We start from the raw sequence: 15,683 nt of genomic DNA, 5'->3' as shown, positions 1-15,683 counted from the left end.
TCAATACAACAAACCTTTATTTCCACGTGTATAAAATACAACATGACACATAAATCGGCTTTTCTTTCCCTTGTTATGAGGTTTAAAAAAGACACGATTGTTCCATCGCATGCAGCAAAAACGGAAGAAAAGCAGAACCTAGTACACGCAATATGGCAGGAATATATATATAAGATAAAGTGATAGTAAATCAGGTAGAAAGCAGAAGTGAAATACAGCAGAGGATCTTTGGAAGCACGTCGCTGCAGAGGGAGAGAGAGCATTAGTGGTCAAAAATTAAGGGTTATGGTTTTACTTTTATTAAAATACTGCTCATCTTTGGCACAACAGTCTACAGAGTTTCCGTGTAATGTCTTCAACCATGCCCCTATTTTCTAAACTCTACTTTAAAAAGATTAGCAACTAACACAAAATTTTAAAAAATAAACCAATTTTGACCAAATGAAGAAAATTCTCAAACATAAAGTTTTTCTAATGAAATAAATTTGAGCATTTCTTTTAATAAGAACTGAGGTTTCACTTCAAAAAAGACATTTATTTACATATGAAATTATAATCATTGACTTGTAAATGACAAAGGAATATTATGCCTCTCTGATACAAACATTGAACCGTGTACGCAGCTGGGAGCTAACAAAAGGTAACATGGCTAGCTTGACTCGCTTACATCCTCTACAGACACCAAGTACAGTAAATTGCGTTGACATTTACTAAAGAGTAACTTATAAACATACATGGTTGATTGATTTGAGAGCTTAGAAAACCATGCAGGACAGAAAGGAACAATCATGCACCCGTGGTTTTAAAAATCGGCTGAAACTGAGCCTACTTTCTACCGTTAGATGTATAAATATAAGAAGGGCTTCGCTAGCAGCTCGTCTAGAGGAAGTGTAGCCCTTGCAGCCTCGGTGGAGCCCCGTCGCTCCTCACAGCTCGTCTCCTGTGTGGCCTCGCTTAAACACGTCGCCCGTCAGCTTCTCCTGCGCCTCCTTCATCCCAGAGACAACTGATGGAGGAACCAGAAAGCAAACATTTCAGCGAAGAATCATCTGAGTTTCTGTATTGAAGGCCACACATTTTTTTTTTGTAATCTTTTTAAGTGTCCTTGGTACAACAGCGTATCAGGGCCTTTGTGGATAGACAAATGGCAGTTAATTTCTGCAGAAACAGTCCTCACATTTTGAGAATATCAGAAATTTTCTTTAAAAAAAAAAAAAAAACTGAAAATTTCTAACTTTGAAAAGTCAAAAATTTGTGTACAAAATTTCTGATATTTCTGTTTGACATGTCTAAAATGTACAGAAAAATTAAAAAAAATTCTGACCTCCAAACGTAAAAAAAGTTGTAAAAGAAAAATCTCTGTAAATTTCAGTTTGAAAAGTCTAAAAACATAATCTCAGATTTTCTTTAAAAAAATGTTTTATTTAATTTGTTAACCAAGTTTATAAGTTAATTTGCCTTAATATTAAATTCTAAAAAAAAACTCAAAATAATCTTTGAGTTTATTCTCAAGTTATAAATTTGAAAATAGACTCAAATTGTCTTTAAAAAAGAAAACCTTTAAAATGTCTAAGTTTGAAAGTCAAAAACTTACCAGAAAAAGCTCAAAATTTGAGATTAATCTCAAAATGTTTCTACAAACTTATACATTTACATTTTAAAAGTCAAACATTTTTAAATATTCAAACTCTGAAATCTCTCAGTTTTTTGGCAGAAATGAACTTTTTGTCTCTGTAATGGCCCTGACACGCCGTTGTGTCTTTGTTTACTTTTTATATGAAATTGTAAAACCAGTGTAAATGCAGTTTTTCACTCATCTAATTTCCTAAAATGTTCAAGAATCTGCTGCACAATAATCAAGTAAACAATTGCATAGAAAAAGTGTGGAAGAATTAAAATCACCCACACTACAAAGAAATGCCTCCAAAAATCCTGTGGAACCACAATCAACACTTTCAAAGTTTAAATCAGTTTGGTGTTTGAATTTGCTGAATCAGTTGTTTGTTTGTTTTTGTTACCTTGTTCTGCGCTGCTGTAAAAGTATTTGTAACTGGGATTCCCGTTCTTGTTGGTGATTTCAGGATGAACTTTGCCGCTGGGATCTGAGGACGGAATAAGAGTCACACAAAAAGATTAATGTCAAATATATACAAAATAAGAAAAGTTCGCTTTTATTTGATATTCACTTTGCAAAAAATTTAAAGTTGTTAAACAATCCAAGGCTGGTAGCTACAACGAATGTTGTAAATTTGCAGTTAAATGGGAATTAAATTTAAGAAATGTTGTTGCAGTTCCACTGATTAATCAAAAAAAAATGAATAAAAATGTTATATTGGTAGAATTTAGAGCAGAGGTTCCCAAAGTGGGGGTCGGGAACCCCAGGAGGGTCACAGGATGCCAACTTTGAGGTCAGAAGATGATTTTTAGAATCACAATGATTGTTAGCCGTGAGATTTATGGAAAGGCAAAATAAGAAAAAACTAAATTAGTAGCTATTGTATTAAATATGAATGTATTATGAAATTATTGTCCTATTGAATAATTAAATATCCCCTTTAAATAATGAAATTAGAAATATCAACTATTTAAAAATGCATGAGTAGAACTACTTCCTGTACAACTTTTACACAAGGTGAGAAATACTCACTTCATTATTAAGCTAAGTTCCAGTGCAGTAGAAATGAAAACTTTATTGTTGTTTAACTGGGAAATGTTCACTTGTTCTACAAAAAGTGCAATAAAAAATAATTATCTCTGCAGATATTCGCTAAAATCTTCTCAGACGTCCTAATAATAATAAAATGCAAACATTATTTGCAGCTTTTGAACATCTTTCTTGCTGGTTGTTTCTTTTGTCAGGCGTGTTTGCAGCTTCACTAAAAACTGCAGCTTTATTTTTTTTTTTTCCCAGAAACATTCCTCCAACAGGAATCCCAAAGGTTGTTCACCCAGAGGACCATTTTCATACCGAGGAACAGAATCCGAGGAATGTATCCGCCGTCCGGGCTGAAGGCCTGATCCTTCGGCTCCTCCTCATCCTGTTCAGACAGCAGAAACATTTACACACCGACTGCGTGGAGTGTGAGCACCGTATGGAGCTACATTCATAACAAACTCATAAAGTTGAGTTTGTTGTTGTTGATTTTTATCAGTCTTTTTGAAACTGAAAAAACATTTTTTATACTTTTTTTCCCCCCTGGTTTCAAATAATTTTCCCATTTTACATTTTTTCGGCTTCAAGTTGCTTTCCGAATGTTTTTTTTTATTTCAGAATTTCAGCGTCAACATTTTTTTAATTTCAAATGTTTTTCAACTTCAAATTTCTCTCAGCTTCAAATCATGGAAGACTGAAAACTGAGTTACATGTTGTTCTACTTTCAAATACTTATTTTCAGTTTTACTAATTAGTTTCAATATTTAATATTTCAGTTTCTAATAATTTCCCCCCCCCCCCCCCCCATTTCAAATCTTTAAGTTTTACTATCTCAACGTCAAGTATTTTTTCCAGTTCCAAATATTTTCTGTTTCAAATGTTTTTCAGCTTCAAGCCATTTCTTTATTATCAATGTTTTTCTAGTTTCACATTTTTTTCCAGTTTCAAAATTTTCTCCCCAATTTCAAATATTTTTTTTAGTTTCAACATTTTTCAGCGTCAAATATTTTTTTTGCTTTCAAATATTTTCAGTTTTACATGTTTTTCAGCTTCAAATCGTTGATTTAAAACTGGATTACATTTTTTCAGTTTCAAACCACCTTAAAACATTTTTTTTCTAGTTTCAGATGTTTTCCCCAAGTCTTTTCAGCTTCAAATAATTTTTTTCAGCTTCAAAGTTTAGCTCAATAAAAAGATGGAAAGGTTTTTTGAAAAAGAAAGCAAAGAAAAGTGAGACGAGATTAAAGAGAGATGTAAAGGTAAAGGTAATTTTATTTTTATAGCACACTTTCAGCAACAGGGCAATACAAAGGGCTTTACAGGAATTAAAAGGAAATACAAACAAAATAAACCAAAAGAAAGAGCAAAAGAAGAAAAAGCTAATAATACTGATCCAAAGTAAATAAACTAGATACTCCTACTCAGGGTTAGTAGGTAAGTATAAGTAGGTATCCTCTGGTTTAATTCCTTTTCTGGTTTGTACTGAAGATGCAGTCGTTTCTTACCTCCAGGTTCACCATTACAAAGTTGTGTGCCAGTTCTGAGATTTCCTTGGATTCAGCAAATTTGGGCTTCAGCGCTGAAAATACCACAGTGGAATAATTTAGAAAAAAAAAATAAAAAATTACTGTTTTTAGTTTGTAATTAAACATCTTTAAATCTTTCAATTTTATAAATCTGATGCTTAAAATGCTAACTAAAAACATCCAAATGCCTAAACTATGTACAAATGCTTTCACTTCATCTAGTGCTGAACAATATGGCTGAAACATGTATCACAATAAAAGCATTTCATATCAGTTAATCCTGATAATTATCAATATCAATGATTATTAGTTTTTTTTTGTTGTTGTTTTAAACATCTGAAATATAGGCAAAATGGTGACATGACCTCTTGTTTTATCCACAGTTGTTTAGTTTTCAGGAGTTATGAGGCACGGTGTGAAACTTTAAACTGCTGCTATGTCAGTTACCCAGCAGGTTGTTGCTAGGTAACGAAAAAATAAGCAAGTTGCTAGGTAACCAATAAGATTCCACCAGCCTTGTTTAGCTGGCAGTGAGAGGTCGAGCAGCTAAAGTCTTTCCTCTGCCTACGTCCCCCAGAATGCAGTGCGGTTCTGGTTCGGAGTTCAGTGAATAATCTATATATTGAATATTCTATCAGATGTGTTATGTATTTATTATTGATCATGTGTCTGTTGCGATATTTATTATTCATTTATTGTCCAGTCCTAACTTTTCTTACATCTTTTCCAACACAGTTTTCTTTTGAAACAATTTTCAACACTGACTGAATCCAGAAATACAGTCTTTACATCTCTTTTTTATTAAAGAGTCATTTAAAGAGCAGTATCTCCTTTCAACCCCGTACATCGATTTTACTGCCAATAAAAAATATTCCAGGTTTCCAGTAAAAAAAAAGGGTAAATGGTTTTATACCTTTACAGGCTCCACACCAGCTCTTGTGGATGATGACCATGACTGGCAGTCCGCTGTCAAAGCATCAAAATGAGATCAGAAAAGAGCTGCAACTATATGAAAAAACATTTCTTTTTTTTAGCAGTAGAAGAGAGGCTATTGTTAATCTGCTCCAGTCTACGGGCGTCATAAAGGTGTGGTGTTCCTTAGTCTTTTTAGGTCACAGGTTAATGTTTTCACAACTGGAAATGGAGCTTCAGCTCACCTGGCCTCAGCCTCTTTCTTGCCATCTTCCAGCGTCCTCCAGTGGATATTATCTCCGAATCCTGTTGGAACAAAGAACCGGTGTCGTATTTACACACAGCAGGGCGGGTCCGAGCATCTGAGAACACAACACCGACCTACAACCTTCTACTTTCATACAAATCTTAAGAACTATTATTTTAGACTGCAGGTTGATTTGAGGTTTTGTTTAAAGGTTTTGTTGGCTCTAGTGGCCTTCATTTAAAAGTAGTTCGACAGGAAACAGGGTAATGAGAGAGGGGGAATACATGCGGCAAATGTCACCAGGCCGGGAATTGAACCTGTGACCACCACCACGAGGACTAAGGCCTCAATACGTGGGTCATGCTTTGCCTCTGAGCCACCACAGCACCCCCGGGTTGATTTGAGTTTTAACCAATAGCATAGGAAACAGCTCCTCGCTTTGGTATGCAACTCTTTCCAAAGCACACTTTAATGTTAAGACTACAACTGCAGCTGACAATTACTTTAGTTATCGACTATTCTGGCGATTAATCGGATAAAATAAATTGGCACATTCTGCAGATTTAAAAATTTTTATACATTAGAGATACATTAAACATTAAGTGGATCTGTTGAATATATTTTGGATTAATTGATTAACATTTGGACAGCAAAATGTGCTAAGTTGGGGATTGGAAGCTAAAACGACACCACTTGAGTTCTGAGTATAACATATTTACAGACAAAGAAGGCATTTTTTATTATCTTAAGTGCACAATGTAGATAGATAGTATTTAGATAGATAGCATTTATTGTCATTGAACAGAATTCAACGAAATTTCCATTGCAGCTCCCGTGCAAAAGGTCAAATATACACAGTAAAAATAAGCAAACACACAATAATAATAATAACAATATATACAACTAAATTAACTAAAGGCACTCAACCATCCAAAGAAGTAGCAGCAGGTCCAATTAAAAAAGGTCCTGATTATATCATACTTTCATAAAATTGCATTTTTTTTGAGTTTGTACTCCAGTTAATGTGGTGACTTTGTTCAGGAAAGACTGTGATTAGCTGCTTCTATTCCCTGAATGGAGAGAAAAACAGAGTTATTGTTCCCAGTAACTGTGTTATCTCTTCGTTTTTCTTTGTCTAAGAAAGTACCCTCAGGGAAACGCTTATGTGTTCACCTGTGTCTTTTTGTTGGAACACAGTCATAGACTTGGCTATTGTTGTCATTAACTCTGTGTTTTTATTTGTTTCTATGTTCCATATAAAGCGTCCCTGGCTTCCTGCTTTTCTAGATAAGGTCATTAACAGAACCACTGCTGCTTTTAACTAGGTTTATTCTTGCAAAAGAAAACATTTTTTACGGATTCGCCTGGATCTGGTTCTGTTACATGATAGTTATTCCACTCCACTTTCGCCTTGTGCTTTCCAAGGATGGAAAAATACAACAAAGAAAAGATTAAATACAACTGGGTAGCATATTTAGTTATGTAACTTTTTACAACCTAGTTTTATTTTTTTAAAATTCTGATCAAGTTTGACTGTATCAAATTTAATTTCAGCAACGAAAGTCACTTTTTTAACGAATATGTTTATAAATTGTATGTTTTAGAAGAATATCTGTTTTTTTTTTCCTTTTTCTTTTTTGAGACAATATTTGTAACTATTACACTGGCAGTACAAACAAGGCAAACCATAAATACTGGAATTTAATATCTGTCCTAGATGAAAAACACGTTTTGATAAGCCTGCAAGAACGCACACACTGTGAACACTTTCAATGAAGCTACAAACATATTACCTACTTAAATCAATTTTACTTCAAATATAAACTCACCTTTTCCATTAGCTGCTTCAACAACCTCCTCGACACACGAAATATAAAGTAAAAACTGCAACAATGAGAAAACTGCGATAGAAACTACAGATGATTGCATTTTGGCTGCCTTTCTTCTCATGCAGTTGTTGCTAACAAGTTAGCGGTCACGACCCGGATGTCCAACCAGAAACGTTTCACAATAAAAGTAAGTTTTCTTATGCTACGTTCCATTCACCTGGAAAATCAGAATACAGCTATGAAAATGACGTCACCTCTAATTTTACCCAAGCAAAACCAGTGGGATTTGCTATTTTTTTTAACGCTCCGTGAACAGACTGGCTGCAGAATGTATTCCTCTGCATTTTAGCCATTTGTAATCTAACGGATTACATCTGTGAGAAGCTCTTGTACAGTGCTATCTGTTTGACTGACACAAAAACAGGCAAAAATAAGGATAGTTAATTTTTTCAACACTATTTTCCAGTCATGGCCGAAAACGTATCATAATCTCAAAGTTGACTGTTCTGGCTTATATTTTCCAAGCTAATATTTGGAATTCCAACATCTGAGTGTAAATTAAACGCACCATTTAAGTTAGGAACCCGCCCCTCAAAGATGCGACATTTGCTTCTTATTGGCCCAGAGCATTTTTCCCCTTTCTCTGAGGACTGCCCACGTGACATCCCATCCACACAACCGCGTGCTTCTCTGCGCTGCCTTAGATAAAGTTAAACGAGAAAAGGTCATTATAAAACCGGAAATGCATATGAAAACTTCAATTTAAAAGCTCTAATTGACCCGTGAAAACTGTTATTTATTTACCTAGTCCATGTGGTTTGAGTATGATGTACATTCTGCACAGTTCTGTTATATATTTTTTTAAATTATCTTCAAATAATTGGGAATAAATTTTAAAAAAAACGATTGAAAATTGATTCTGGAAATCATAACCGGAAATGAATTGTGCTAGTGCTAACTTGTGCTCTAGCCCGTGCTACTTCATTCGTAGCAAGATTTGTTCAACGGACACATAATCCCTTATTACAGGTAAATACGCCGTTTACATTGATTTAAACACCTCATGTGCTTATTCTGTCGTTTGAATACTATCGCTAGCTTTTAGAGTAGTCAGTATTAATTCAACTTAAATTATTTTGTGTTGTTATTTTTACCTTAAAGCTAATGTTAGCTCAGTTAAGCTCGTTCTAGCAAACTACTTAGCCTAACAGCCGACGGAAATCTTATTTCCAAATAATAAAGTCTACTCAAAATCATTGTTGTGTTAATTAAGTCCTAATTACTGAATTTAATATCAGTGTAATATGAAGTATTTTCAGGTTTCTGCTCAGTCATCATACAGCAAGTTGTTTGTATACTTGTGTGTCTGTGTGAAGTCTGGTTTGGATTAAGTTTGTTTTGCTTCACAGAACACTATGAATCAAGAGAAGCTAGCCAAGCTTCAAGCTCAGGTCCGGATAGGAGGAAAGGTACCGTTTTCAGTCTTCTTCGCGTCTCTCATTTGGAAACCAGTTGATTCAGATTGGTTCTGCCTTGGGTCAGTTGTTCTTGTTAAGAAATGTGTTGGTGTTTGGCACCTGCCACATTTTTCCTCCTGACCTCAGCATTTCTATTGTGAGGCAGAACATTACCTCCCCTTCATCTGAGGCCTCTGAGGCTTTGGGCCCATTTTTCTACACACACTAGGTGGCAATATTTGTTATTTCTGGTGTACACTAACAAGCTTCTTCAATCTTTCATCAGGTTAATTACTGGTAATTTATTTAAATTTAAATTATACAAGTAAATTATCTGGGTTCACGCAGTTTTGTACAAGCAGGAACATAAAATTTACAAGAGTTGCATGTCAAAACAAGTAATTTAATCTAGAAGAGCAGTTAAATATCTTTTATCATGTATAATTGTATAAGAAATTCTGGAGTAACTTGTCTTCTATTTATTTTTTGCAAATGGCTCTCTCCCCAAATAGCAAGAAATTGCCAAATTTTAAAAAGATATTTTTTAAAGTATTACTCTAAAATATCCAATATATTATCTTGGATAAATATTTGGTTTTAATTGCTTGGAATATACACTGCTCAAAAAAATAAAGGGAACACTTAAACAGGTGTTTAACACTTAAAGTGTTCCCTTTATTTTTTTGAGCAGTATATATATGCCCCCTTTTTTACCAGTGAAAATACCTTACATTCTACATTATTGTGAGATAAAATTGTAAAAATATGATCAACAATTACTTTTGATGGAATTGGCAGTTGGAAAAGCATTTCCTAACAGCCCTAAATCAGTAGAACCGTGAATATCATCAGTTAAACAGCATTTAATTTCCCTCTGGGATTAATAAAGTATATTTGAATCTTAACTGTTTAAATGTAGAAATACTGGTTTTTATTCTATATGATAGGTCAGACATGTGATGCCACTGCTTTCACAGAATGAAGGGTTAGAACAATCCCAAACACTGATTACTGACCAGGAGAAACAAAAAGACAGCAGTGCAAAAAAGATTAAGAAACGTTAAAGTCTATAAATGTGTTATAAATGTAAAAGAAAAATGATGAGAAAGAACTCAACTAGGTTGTTGGAAGTCATACACACAGATTCCAGGTTCAGAAATGTAAATCTAGGTGAACAAATAAAAGTTTGATCATTAATCTCAGACTAAATTATATGTGTAAAGTCTTCGTTTTGCTCTTGGAGTAATTAGTCTAGAAAAGTTCACCAACACATTTTGCTCCACCCGGTTCCCTGAAGTCTCAAAACTTTAAAAAAAAATGAGTTTGTAATCCTTTCTAGACTTTCAGTGAGTTTTGTATTTGATCTTTTGTTAAATATTTTCAGATTGGATCATAATGTGTTGGTTTTTCAGATGTTTTGAGACATACATGATGATGTTGTACAGGTTCTGTTTTAAGTGGTTAATTGTTCAGGTCTGCCAGTAATCAGAATTATTAACCTTAAATACGGTTAATAATTAATTTTGTGATTTACTTGTTGATTGAAAATTATTTTTCTTTTACTTAATTTTGAACACTTCCTGTTTCTTTCAACTATTTTGCTTATGAATGCATAAAAACCACCAAGTGTTGGTTTTAAAGTTGCCATTGTGTCTTTTCTGCTGTTGGGATTATTTTATTTTATTTTTTAAGTTTACTTGCATGAGAAGTGAGGTTAGATGATGTTTTTGCACACTTGTTTATCCATAAAGTGTTCCAAATGTTTTTCACGAAATCTTTGTTGTTTCTAACTATGTTAAAAACAGAATATATCTTTGATAAATGAGTTCAGTGTGCAGTCTAATCCTTTTTTTATATATATCACCTGTTCCTGTCTCAGGGGACGGCCCGCAGGAAGAGAAAGGTTGTTCACAAAACAGCAACAGCTGACGACAAGAAACTGCAGGGCTCTCTGAAGAAGCTGGCAGTGAACAACATAGCAGGAATAGAGGAGGTGAGCAGCCGGCTGCAGCGTCTTTTCTCTGTTTTGATATGTTTTGTCTCATAATCCTGAATCTTTTATCAAGTGTCGTGTCAGAAGACGTGAGGGAGGATAAAAGCCTGACTAAAGTGTTCGTTCCCCAGGCGTTTCATCATCCGTTTTATTTTTAGAGAGCTTTCAGAAAACACAAAGTACAAAACTAAAACGCACAACTCCTCAAATGCATTTGGTGTTAAAACAAACAGACTGTTGCTCTGATTTATTCTCAGGTCAGGATAGACCCTCTAATCCCGACTTTCCCTTTTTTTTTAAGGTGAATATGATCAGAGACGATGGGACGGTGATTCACTTCAACAACCCCAAAGTTCAGGCTTCGCTGTCGGCCAACACCTTTGCCATCACAGGCCACGCCGAGACCAAGCAGCTGACGGAGATGCTGCCGGGCATCCTGAGCCAGCTGGGGGCCGACAGCCTCAGCAGCCTGCGCAAGCTAGCAGAGCAGTTCCCACGCCAATGTAAGAGCCAACGCTAAGAGCTGGGGACGCACCGATTACAGTTTTCTGGCTGATCACTGATCTTTAAAAAGGCTGATCTGACGATTCAGATTTTTGTCTGAAATGTTGCTAGATATAGCAAGAAAGTTGCTGAGTTGGCAACAGTGAGGCGACTATTGTTAACTGCAAACGTGCAGAAATGAGCTGGTGGGGTGGTCTCTCAGTCAAACCTGTCTCTGCAGAGCAGAGGAGGACAGTGGATGATTTTTAGACCTTTGCTGAGGTCAATAAGATCGATGTAAGTATCGGCCGATCACCGATCTCCCAAAATTAAGGAAATCGACATCGATAAATTGGTGCAACTCTACTAAATGCACACTTTTATTTTTTTCCTGCACTAGGTCTGCAACAAAAAAAACAACAATTTTGCTGAACAATAAATTGTTCCAGAAATTATTGAAATAAATGATAATATTATTGTTCTGAGACCATTTTCAACTATAAGTTAAACCTCCCAAAGACCAACAAACTTTAATTTTGTAAAGAACAATTAACACTGGAACTGGAAGATATTTTAAATATCCAAAATAAAACACAACAACCAAAAATAAAAACCACACACAACAGAAACCATAAATAAAATTCATTATCAAGTCTCCGTAAACAAAATTGCCTTTAAAAAATATGAATCAAAAGAATGGAAATTATTGAGCTTATTTTAATTTATCGTGATAAATGATTAATTGCTTATTGAGATAGGCTTGGTATAGTTATTTTCTGCACGTTTTCAGCTCATTTTCAGATGGTTTAATTGAAGTTTTGATGAGGAAAAAACTTTATAAGATGATAAAAAATCTCAAAAAGTCAATTTTAAAACATTTTCTGGCAAATGCTGCTTTGCTGGGCAGAAACTGGACATTTCTATTCACATCTCCAAATTCTTAACATCATTACATATGTTCCATCATTAAATCGAACTAAACTAATTTAATTAATATGTAAATTTATTTTACTAAACAAATTAGATTAGAGAGGGATGTTAAGAAGAAAGAAAGGAAGTGTCAAACACTATTATTGTTTTATTTAATTAGATGAAACCTCCTTGACTGCTGATTTGGAAAAAATAGGACCTGAGCGATGAGACTAAATAATTAACGTTTAAAGTGAATCTTCTCCCTCGTTTCTCAAACAAACATCCTGCAGACACAAAGCAAACTCTACCAGCTGGTTTTGGATGAATTTGGACAAATGTGAACTTTCTAGACTTTCAAGCTTTTGCACATTTTTTTGAAGACAATCTTTTGCATTTTATTTGTGTAGAGTCTCTGAATGCCCAGAGGAAAAATTCAGCTGACCTCAGGAAACCTCAAGCTGCAAGAAAAGCAGAGAAAATGTTTAAAGATTGTTCAGAAGATGATTTAAAGATTCCAAAACAAACCTAGAACGATATCTGAGTGATGGTTTGCATCGGTCAGACTTTGGATTCCAGAATCTCCAGGAGTGTTTGATTACATTAGTTTATTCCTCACAACCTAAAGAGACGATCAAGTTGTCAATAAGCTGCACAGATTTGTTTAGATTTTTATTTTTTGTAAAAAAAAAAAAACTCAAATAGAGTTGTATTGTATTGAATTAGTGCTCCAATTAACAGTTATCTTAGTAATCTATTGATTATTTTGATGATTAATCAGGTAAGAAAATGTGCACATTCTGCAGATTTTTCATCTAATCATTGTAAATATATTAAAAAATACAAATAAGCAATTTACTTTTTTAATAATAAACATTTTATTGCCTTAAATGTAATAACATAGCATTCCTTTACTGTACGCTTGATCATTTGTAATAAAATATCTCCAGCTAAAAAATACTTAATGTGAAAAGATCAGCTTTTTTATCAATCGTTTAATAATTGGATAGGAAAAAGGTGATTAATATAATATTTTTTTTATATATAGAGAGAATTTGAAGCTAAAACTGCAACTTTATGAATTCTGGGTAGAAAATATTTATAAACTAGAAAAACAAAATTTCTGAAGAAATTTAGCCGGGGCCTGCCAAGGCGCGCCCGTCGGGCTTGGGCCCGGCGTCGTCACGCCACAAATTGGCGTCGACGCTAAAGAACGCCGCAACGTAATCAGTGGCACGCGGAGAACCGCAAGAACGTTAAGCGAGGCGGACGTGCACCATTCAGTACGATTTAAAATGTTGTCAAGGCTTTTATTTTGGAAGTTTTGTTAAACTTCATTTCAAAGGGCCAAACTAATCCCATGCGTAATAGTCCTTGGGTTAAAATAGTTATATAATGCTCAAAACACAAGTAGCTGATGTAAAAATATTCAAGGCTTTTATTTTGAAATTTTCAGTATGCTTAATTTTAAAGTTCCAAACTAATCCCATGTGTAACAGTGCTTTGGATGAAAAAGTCACATAAAGCCAAAAACAGCAATTACCTGATGTAAAAATATTCAAGGCTTTTATTTTGAAATTATTATTATGCTCCATTTTAAAGTTCCGAACTAATCCCATGTGTAACATTGCTTTGGATGAAAAAGTCATATACGGCCAAAAAGAGCAATTACGTCATGTAAAATATTCAAGGCTTTTATTTTGAAATTTTCAGTATGCTTAATTTTAAAGTTCCAAAATAATCCCATGTGTAACAGTTACTGAGTTAAATCAGTTATATACAGCCCATAGCAGCGGGTAGTTCTAAAGGCCAGTTCTCAGTCCTGATCTGTTTCAACTGAGGATAGATAGAACTACAGCGATGCGTATTTGTAGTCCAAATCAGCAGCCAACAGCCTCTTGAGTTCCGTTGCTATGGTAAATAATGGTCTCAGCAGGTGTGAGCTGTGAGTCATACATGCTCAAACACACAATTGTGTGTTTGAGCCAACACGGTTTACTGAAAAAAAGCATTGGAAACAAATCCTTCTTGTTCGGGAACCGTAATACATATTCGAAAAGCGTTTTGAGCGTATGAGAGGGCAATGTGTCTTCTGCGATAGTCCCGAGATTCATATCTGTACCTCACTCAGAGCATTTACAGTGATGAGAGAAAGAAATGTTGTGCCCAGATCTGAAATTCTATTCAAATACATGGGAGAGAGCCTCAGACAGCCTCAGAAAATCCTGTCGCATGACTTTGCTCTGAAGCACCGTGACAGAAAACCGTACGGTCTAGATAAATTTCGAAAACATTTTACCGGAGCAGACAGGCGTATCAATGTCAGGACCGATTGTGATACTAATCGTGCGATATTTGTGGGCGTGATGGCGATTTCAAAAATGATTTGGGCTGAAAAAGTTGTCTTCATCTCTCACTCTAAGCAGCCAGAGACGCACTCTAACTTTAGGAAAAATGAGAAACTTTGGGTCGCTTAGAGGCAAATTGTGGACAAACCGTAACTGGTATCGACGAGCCGTCTTCACTTTCGAAGAGATCACAGACGTATCTACAAAATGAAATTTGAATGGCATTTCTAGGTGAATTTGTGACGACACAGAAAATCCTCAAAAATAGGGTATTTCTAGGATTTTTCCCATTGACTTATAATGGGGTTTTTTTCGTAGTTTTTTGCGAATTATGTCGCCACGTTAAGCCCAAATCCCACCAGAAGTAATAGCTGGAATGGCGTGAATTTTCTGCACGTTTTGATACCTCATTTGTAGGTGTGCACCCAGCGGTATGAGCCGCATTAACGGTTACGGAAGAAAAATAAAGAATAAAGAAACACTTTCTCCGACAATAGCAATAGGTTCCTGCCATTGCTTTGCATGGCAGGCCCCAATAAAGAAATGTGCATATTTTTTGTACAGTTTTGGCTTAATTACTGGCATGTCTGTGTATTACTGTTAATGATTAATTACTAAATTAGTTTATTTCAATAATTGATTAATTACAATTAATTGTTTCAGTCCTACATTGAACCCTTAATTGTAATTTTAAAACTTTTGCTTGTTGTTTCTGCAGCAATGGAGCTGAAAGCCGTGAAAGAAGAAAATGCAGAAGAAGACGACGACGATGTACCAGGTAGAGATTCAGACAATTTACAGCAAATTAAGAAACTAAACAACTTGAGACGTAGAGAATTAAAATTTAATCTCTTTTAGTTTCTTCTTAGCGTTTAATTGCTTCTAACGCATAATTTTTTTTTTTACACCTCACAGATCTTGTGGAGAACTTTGATGAAGCATCCAAAAATGAAGCGAACTGATGACATTATTATTATTATTCTTCAGCCGGATGTTTTATATATCTTTTTTTTATTTTTTTTTCCTTAAGTTTTGCAGACTTGCAAAGGTCATTTCCTCTGGTGGGGAAACTGTTTGAGGTGCAGTGCATCACCTACAGATAATCATTTAGTGTCGACGTTCTGCAGAAACAGAAACATCATATAGACAGTTTTGGTAGAAATTGTGACACTCAAACGACTCACAACTACTTAGGAAATAAGCTTCTGATGTGATGAGACAGCTGGTATTTAAGAGATTCTTTAAATGATGATTAAAGTTAGTGAATGATGTAAGTAGCGTTATAACAAGTATTGTGAATTTAATAAAACCATTTTGGGCTACTGA

General features: G+C 34.8%; 2 protein-coding genes across 2 annotated transcripts; one reads left to right on the top strand and one right to left on the bottom strand.

Annotated features, from left to right (window-relative positions):
* On the bottom strand, positions 1-7,327 carry txndc12 (thioredoxin domain containing 12 (endoplasmic reticulum)). Its single transcript, XM_032564984.1, has 7 exons — positions 7,168-7,327; positions 5,337-5,397; positions 5,093-5,145; positions 4,159-4,232; positions 2,969-3,038; positions 2,019-2,102; positions 1-1,006 (listed from the first exon to the last, which is right to left on the bottom strand). Exons 1-7 carry the CDS (start codon positions 7,286-7,288, stop codon positions 927-929), a joined length of 543 nt encoding a protein of 180 aa, XP_032420875.1. The 5' UTR covers positions 7,289-7,327; the 3' UTR covers positions 1-926.
* Positions 7,328-8,070: 743 nt separating this feature from the next.
* LOC116721330 (transcription factor BTF3 homolog 4-like) lies at positions 8,071-15,683 on the top strand. Its single transcript, XM_032564985.1, has 6 exons — positions 8,071-8,196; positions 8,577-8,636; positions 10,504-10,617; positions 10,919-11,120; positions 15,076-15,135; positions 15,273-15,683. Exons 2-6 carry the CDS (start codon positions 8,583-8,585, stop codon positions 15,317-15,319), a joined length of 477 nt encoding a protein of 158 aa, XP_032420876.1. The 5' UTR covers positions 8,071-8,196; positions 8,577-8,582; the 3' UTR covers positions 15,320-15,683.

This window comes from Xiphophorus hellerii, chromosome 6 (genome assembly GCF_003331165.1).
Source record: "Xiphophorus hellerii strain 12219 chromosome 6, Xiphophorus_hellerii-4.1, whole genome shotgun sequence".
In the NCBI taxonomy this organism is placed as follows: Eukaryota; Metazoa; Chordata; class Actinopteri; order Cyprinodontiformes; family Poeciliidae; genus Xiphophorus; species Xiphophorus hellerii.
The sequence above is the reverse complement of the archived record's forward strand: the minus strand, read 5'-3'. Positions and strand labels throughout refer to the sequence as shown.

Excerpts from the sequence above, each read along its gene's own strand:
- txndc12 (XM_032564984.1), bottom strand. The coding sequence starts at position 7,288 with ATGAGAAGAAAGGCAGCCAAAATGCAATCATCTGTAGTTTCTATCGCA. Across the intron at positions 5,398-7,167 it reads TGAAGCAGCTAATGGAAAAG|GATTCGGAGATAATATCCAC; the intron begins GTGAGTTTATAT and ends TTGTTCCAACAG. Across the intron at positions 5,146-5,336 it reads AAGAAAGAGGCTGAGGCCAG|CGGACTGCCAGTCATGGTCA; the intron begins GTGAGCTGAAGC and ends ATGCTTTGACAG.
- LOC116721330 (XM_032564985.1), top strand. The coding sequence starts at position 8,583 with ATGAATCAAGAGAAGCTAGCCAAGCTTCAAGCTCAGGTCCGGATAGGA. Across the intron at positions 8,637-10,503 it reads AGGTCCGGATAGGAGGAAAG|GGGACGGCCCGCAGGAAGAG; the intron begins GTACCGTTTTCA and ends TTCCTGTCTCAG. Across the intron at positions 15,136-15,272 it reads AGACGACGACGATGTACCAG|ATCTTGTGGAGAACTTTGAT; the intron begins GTAGAGATTCAG and ends TACACCTCACAG.